Source organism: Palaemon carinicauda, chromosome 23, assembly GCF_036898095.1.
Source record: "Palaemon carinicauda isolate YSFRI2023 chromosome 23, ASM3689809v2, whole genome shotgun sequence".
Taxonomy (NCBI): Eukaryota; Metazoa; Arthropoda; class Malacostraca; order Decapoda; family Palaemonidae; genus Palaemon; species Palaemon carinicauda.
The window spans coordinates 1,637,491-1,644,990 of NC_090747.1; the positions used below are offsets into that span (position 1 = coordinate 1,637,491).

The 7,500-nt window shown below is 43.2% G+C and overlaps 1 protein-coding gene across 1 annotated transcript in view; it reads left to right on the plus strand.

Moving 5' to 3' along the window:
• The window catches only part of LOC137617090 (protein sidekick-like), a 154,773-nt gene that overhangs the window by 143,591 nt on the left and 3,682 nt on the right, over positions 1 to 7,500 (plus strand). Inside the window, exon 9 of the mRNA XM_068346927.1 lies at positions 7,054 to 7,222. Coding sequence (XP_068203028.1) covers positions 7,054 to 7,222 — 169 coding nt within the window. The remainder of the gene's footprint in view (positions 1 to 7,053; positions 7,223 to 7,500) is intronic.

Sequence of the window (7,500 nt, forward strand, 5' to 3'; positions counted from 1 at the left end):
TGGACCATCTGTTCCAGTCGAGGGACATCGCGTCCACTGCTTCCGCTAAGGGGTCCTCGTAAGGGGCACGTACAGGGGCAACTTCTTGTTGTCTTTCATCGCAAAGAGGTCTATCTGCAGTTCTGGGACTGATTCAGAATGAAGGAGAATGATCCTGCGTCTAAGGACCATTCCGACTCTATCAGTGTGAACCTGGATAGAGCGTCCGCTGTCACATTGCGGACTCCTTGAAGGTGAACTGCCGACAGGTACCACTTCTTCTTTTCCGCCAATCGGAAGACGGCCAACATCACCTGGTTGAGAGGTGGTGACCTTGATCCTTGTCGATTCTAGTATCTCACAACTACCTCGCTGTCAATCACCACCTTATGTGGATCGAATGACGCAGGGAGACTTTCTTTAAGGTAAGGAGCACTGCCCTAGCTTCTAGAAAGTTTTATGTGAAAGGTCTTGAATAGCCTGGACCAAGTCCCCTGGACTTTTTTTCCGATGAGAGTGACCTCCCCATCCCTCCTTCGAGGCGTCTGAGTGAATCGTCACCGACGGGGGAGGTGGCTGAAGAAGAACCTGACTTCTTTAGATGTCTGGCTTGGGACCAAGGCCTGAGAAGAGTACTTAGCCGAAGCGGCTGGTCTTCTCAGATCTCTTCACGCGTTTGATGCATAACTTCTCCAAACTCCGATTGCATCCTTTAGCTGTGCTCTTAGCACTGGGTCTGTTACCGAAGCAAACTGGAGAGAGCGCAGTACTCTCTCCTGCTCGTGTCTTGATATCCTTTCGGAATCTTGAAGTCTCTTGACAGAACCCGCTATCTCCTTCCTTTTCTTCGCCGAGGTGGAGAAACGGTGTGACAAAAGGTCCTAGTGGATTCTCAGCCACTGGAACTTTTGAGATGGAGAAAGTCAAGACTTTTTCTGTTGATCTTGAGCCTAGGTACTCTAGGAACTGGATCACTTGACTGGAAGCTTGCAAGCATTCTGTCTCGGATGCTGCCCACACCAACCAGTCGTCCAGGTAGGCTACTACCTGAATTCCCTTTAGGCGAAATTGTTTGAGAGCTACGCTCGCAATCTTCGCAAAAATCCTTGGGGCTATGTTTAGCCCGAATGGCATGGCTCCGAAGGCGTATAGTCTTCGTTGTAGCCTGAACCCTAGGTAGGGGGAGAGTCGATGGCTAATTGGAATGTGCCAGTAGGCGTCTGACAAGTCTATAGAGACGGAATATGCCCTCCTGGGCAGTAAGGTCCTTATGTGTTGCAGTGTTAGCATTTTGAATTTGCAATTCACTATGAACTTGTTAAGTGGCGACAAGTCCAGAATGACTTTGAGCTTTTCCGAGTCTTTCTTGGGAACACAAAACAGCCTCCCTTAGAAATTGATGGGCTTCACCCTTTTTCTCCAACAGTTCTTGAACGTACTCCTCCATAACGGGGGTGGAGTGTTGGAAAAACCGAAGGCACGGGGGTGGAGTGCTGTACCAGCTCCCGCCCAGTCCATTCTTGAGTAGGCTGTGGGCCCAGGGATCGAAGGTCCACCGATCCCGAACTTTCAGAAGTCTCCCTCCTACCGGTATCACCTCGCTTGGACTGCCGTCCTGAGGTCTTGCCTTCCTGACCATGACCACCCCTGAATCCCCTTCCCCTTGAGGGGCGTCTAGACGAGCCTCTGGCTGCTCCTCTAGGCTTTGCTCGAAAGGAAGTAGACTGCCCTTCGAACGCTGAGGTGAATGCCGTGGACTGTGTCGACACGGCCTGGGGTACCCACTGAAAGGTGGTCGGGGTTTGTGCCACGATCTGGGGCACTGGGGGCAATGGCAATTGCAGTTGCTGTTGCTGTCTAAGAGGCTTGGCTGGCCGAGACGGTAGCCTAGTCCTCATAGTTTTCTTCTTTGGTTGAGAACCCTCATCCGGGGAAGACTTTCTTTTGATAGCCAGGCCCCACTTCTGGAGAAGGTTTCTATTCTCCAAGGCGGCTTTATCAACAGCTTCTTTGACCCAGTCGGTAGGGAAAAAGGTCTTTTCCCCAAATGTTGGAGGAGATTAGTTTCTTTAGCTCGTGCCTCACCGTAGCCGAGGTAAACACGAACTCCCTACAAGCTCTCCTTGCCTTGACGAAGCCATAAAGGTCCTTCGTCACTGTGGCCAGATGAGGCTTGGCCACTACCATGAACTTTTCATGGATCTTGGGGTCACTTGCCATCGTCTCGAGAGTTTTCTGAAGAGACATTGAGGCAGTCAGTCTTTCTTTTGTATCGAACTCACTTCGCAAAAGAAAGTCAGACAGCTTAGGGGGGGTCCTTGCCGAACTGACGTCCGGCAATATCAGCCTCCAAATTTCCCACTGAGAACGTAAGATGGACGTTCTTTCAGTCTTTGTGGTCCATAGGCAGGGCCAGCGACAAGGGTTTACACTCCTCTAGGGAGGGGCAAGACTTGCCGGCCTCGATTGCTTTTAGTACAGCCAGAAACCTTTTCTGTAAAAAAGGGGAAGGCTCTAGTAGACGAGGACACAAAGGAAGGGAGCTTCCTATTCAATGCAGCTACCTTTGAGTTAGAGAAGCCCCTCTCTTTCATCGAGGATGAAAGTAGAGCTTGAGCCTTAGCATGGTCCATCACTATGACCTCCTTCGGCTCTGTCTCCTCCTTTGAAGCTGGTTCCTTCCTCAGCCGGACATAACAGTCCGGATATGATGCCTTGCTGGGCCAGAATTCCACCCTCCAGGGGAACTGAGCCCAGCTTATCCGAGATGACGATCTTTCCAGTTGTCATCGGCATGTGCTCAGCATACCTCCATGGGTTAGCATCTGAGCACAAGGGAAGGTCTTTCACATTGAGCTTTTTCTGGGGCCCATGTGATTCTGCAAGGCACTGCATTCGCAGTTCCATTGCAGCCGCCTTCCCCTGATTCTCCTTTTGCATTTGTTGGATCATTCCAACAATAGAAGAGAGGGCCTGTCCCAGCTCTACTGGGAGACCGGCCGATGTAGAGGGGCTTGAACTTCATCCTGGGCTTCTGCCAGGAGGTCTTCCTCCTGACACCCGTCCACATCAGACATCCTGTCATCTAGCTAGATGTCTTGCATGGCGACCGCGACTTCAGCATCCACCTGGATCTGAACTTAGGGGATCTCCTCTTGAGGCTGGGGAATCACTGCATCAGCTGATGCCTTAGGGAAAGGATACGCCCTCATCTTCTCACTTGGAAGATAAGGGCCAGAAGTGTTCTTTTGGAAGCCCCTTACCCAGGTACGAAGCTTCTTCCTAGCTATTTAATTGTCTCATTAATCAGGTTAGTGCACACAGTACATACCTGAGGGTCCCAATACCGGAGATCATCCTTGGAGACAGCGTATGCTGCGTGTCTCCTACAAAACTCATGTCCGCAGAGGTTCTTGCTGCTGACATTGCAGAAAGCACTTCCTACTTCGGAGTGTCCTTCTGTAAAGAGAAGAAATTTCCATGAGTATCAAGTGAACTATGTATCACTGGATATGCATAGTATAGCATAACAATTCAGAAAGGAAAGACACACACTTGTGTTTCCCTCACAACCCATTGTTGCAGCCTTCCAGATAATAAAATCAAAAATGGTTTATCTCTTCTAGAGTAACCAATGCAAGGTTTCCAGAGGAAACAGGTGGAGCTCACACCTAAGCAATGATTTTAAAATCTTGGATAATAGACAGGGAAGAACTCAGCTTCCTATCTGAGGGCAACAGCAAAGGGGTGTGCAAGAAAACACAATTGTGTTAGAAGATACAGTGCTGTACCAAAACCCTTACTATAGTTTTCTTCTTACTGTATATGCTATACAGAAGAATACTAGTACAGTATAGGGGGATGTGTGCCGGCCTGCCTTTGCCGGCCGGCACACACCACAACTAGCTTTAAAGTATACTACTCAACAGCTATAGGGCAGCAGCACTCTGGTTCAAATGCCTGTGCCGGTCGGCAGCAACTGCCGGCCGGTAACAGCCAGTGTTTGCCGGCAATGGCTGCCGGCTAGCAACTACACAAGGTAGTACCCAGCTGCCGGCCACACTCTTGGTGACCGGCAGACAAGGACTGACATAAGCCGGCCGGCAAAGGTAACAGACCGATGCCAGCCGGCAGCAAAAGAACCAGAAGACTACACCTGCCCGGCTGCCGGCCTCATAGGCCGGCAGCCGGCAGCCGGGACAGGTACAGCACTAGAAGAAAAAGAATGGATGCCGGGATAAGAGTGTACACTACCTCCAAGCCCGGCAACCGAAAGAGTGCATATAAGGAAGGGGAGAAACTAATTCAGGCTTCCTTGACCAATGCCGTCCGGCTCTGCCGGCAGGCATGGATGAGGGACCAAGAGAGGTCCGGGCAGCACTCGAAAACATAAGACCCTTGCCGGCCAGCAGCTCTGCCGGCCGGCAATGGGCTGAGTCAATTCCACATCCCAACCTATACTAGGTCCAGAAGTCGACCGACGTACAGTACAGTAAGACCCCTGCCGGCCAGCTCTGCCGGCCGGCAAGGTACAGTACAGTAATGGCTAGGCCATTACGGAGATAGAGGGGGAAGGGACAAGAAAGTCCTGCAAACCTTGCTTTAGTGACAGATCACCCGCAGCCAAGAAACTTATCTTAGCCTAAGGGAGATCTAAGGGGAAAGGCCAGCAATACTTGCCAGCTTCCAGAGCACCAAAGCAAGGAAGGCGTTGCTACTCCCAAGGGAAGAACTTATCCTCCCCGAGAACAGCAACAGGACTAGTCTGGTAGATCACAAAAGAAGGAATCATAAATACAGAAACCTTCGGTAGTGATCTAAGGGAGCTAAGCTCCCTTTGTATGTGTTAGGTCAGCGAGGGGGACCCTGCCCCAAGCCAGACAACACAGACTCAGACTAAAAACTCTGTTGTTCTGTCCCTCTTGAACCATAACTACAGGAACAGGAAGGTACAGTAACACCCTAGTATAGTTTTATCGAAAATAAATTCTGAAAAAACCACTTAGGGATAAGCCCAAGGCTTAAACAGAGGGAAAGGGATTGCATACCTTCTCCGAAGAAAAGAAAGCAACCGGGGAGTATGATAAAGTATACTAAGGCTCCATAAGCAATTAGCCTAGGCACCAAGAGAATCGATTACCTAATTCACCGAAACTCACACGTATACAATCTTGGAAATATTCCACACAGTCTAAAATGTATAAAATATAGCCTAAAGCTTCAATAAAATTTTAATTACACTCGGAAAAACCAAAATCATGCATGAAGTACTAGGACCAAACGACTAGGCTACATGGCCTAGCGTAGGCCAGAATGGCGAATACTTCGCCAAATAATACTAAGCACGAAAGGAAATCCTATGTAAAGCTAAATAGCTAAAATTTATTAAAGCAAAACAACCAGGAATGTCGCTCTGACTAACTAATTTATACCTAGCGAGCAACAGTGTCCAGGACACCTCTGGTAGGCTACGGCTCTTGTATCAAAGATTAATCCTATTAATCACTCAAAATTTTACCAAGAGCCTACATTTATACATAACAGACACTATACTCAACTTATCAGAGGCCAACGAAGACGGAGAAGCCATGAAAAGCCGAATAAATACATGATTTGCGAGAAAAACAGGAAAACACACCGAGTTGTTAAGCTACGCAAAAAGGAATACAGATGGCCTGGCACCAGGCACGCATACGAATCGGGGGATAGGGAAGCCTTGGGAGCGGCTCCCCTTTTTCTTTCCCGAATTCGTATCTCGTCAATCACCTCCTACGAGACGAAATCTCTGTCCAGGATGTATATTGCCATGTGACGTGTCTAGAATACGTCCTCTGATATGTCGTGATATCCCTTTCACGAGGGATACTCGCTCCAGGAGTTAGAATTCTGGTACCTTAAGGTAAATTCTCTGGGAATATTGCCGTAGTTGTAATATACCCTAGGAAGCTACCCTGTAGGAACTTCCATCAGGACGACATGGCTTGAGCCAAAAAATATATATATACATATATTTAAATAGATATATATAAACACATATATATATATATGTATTTATATTATATATATATATATATATATATATATATATATATATATGTATCTATATATTATATATATGTATATATATATATATATATATATATATATATATATATTTATATATATATACAATATATGTTTGGGACACGTTAAAATGACGGCTAATATTTTAAGAGATTTCCTACGTATGTAGATATATATATATATATATATATATATATATATATATATGCATATATATAAATATATATATATAGATATATATATATGTATATATATATATATATATATATGCATATATATATATGTATTTATATATATATATATATATATATATACATATATATATATATATATATATATATATACAGTATATATATATATATATATATATATATATATATATACATATATATGTATATATATATATATATATATATATATATATATATGTGTGTGTGTGTGTGTGTATATATAAATTTATATATATATTGGTATATATAAATATATATATATATATATATATATACATATATATATATATATATATATATATATCGATATATATATATATATATATATATATATATACATATATATATATATATAATCATATATATATATATATATATATATATATATATATATTTATATATATATCTCTATATATATATCATATATATATATATTGATATATATATATATCATATATATAGATATAGATATAAATATATATATATATATATATATATATATATATATATATATATATATAAACGAATGCTAGCTTTTAATAGAAAATAGACATATATTGGATTTTGCGTTGCTTTAATGTGTGTGCGTGTATTGTTGAATTGGTTTTATACAAGCAAGACAATTGGTTTTTATGTGAAAGAGTCCTTCATATATAATAAAACGAGGTAGTCTTTAAATTCGAAATCCATTGACAATGCATGAAAACTTTTTCAAATGAACATATCAAACTATATATCTTTAAATCACTTGGAAGTGAGACAATTCCTTTTGAACCTTCAGGAAGTGCGTTACAATTCAGTTCGAGGTGGAGTGACAGTCCTAACAGAAGCCGGAGAAGTAACCAGATCTGCCCTCCTTATCCAGAGAGCGACCTTGTCGGATGCTGGCAACTATACCTGTATGCCCAAGGGAGGTGCTCCTGCCACGGCCAGGGTCCACGTGCTTCATGGTAATGGTTATATGAAACAGTGAGAAAAATTTTATTTTTACAGCAGAATCTTTCAAAGTAACTCCTATTGTGTAATTCACAATAATTTCATCTATCTAAATGATTTACTTCAAGTAATGCTTTTTAATTCGTGTAATTCACGGCTCTGTTTATTTTATTGAATTCATTCATAATAAAAATGCAAATAAAACGTTCGAAAATATATTGTATTCTTTTGAATATCAATTATGTTTGGAACAGGAATCGTTTCATATCAGGGATGATAGCTTACAGTATAT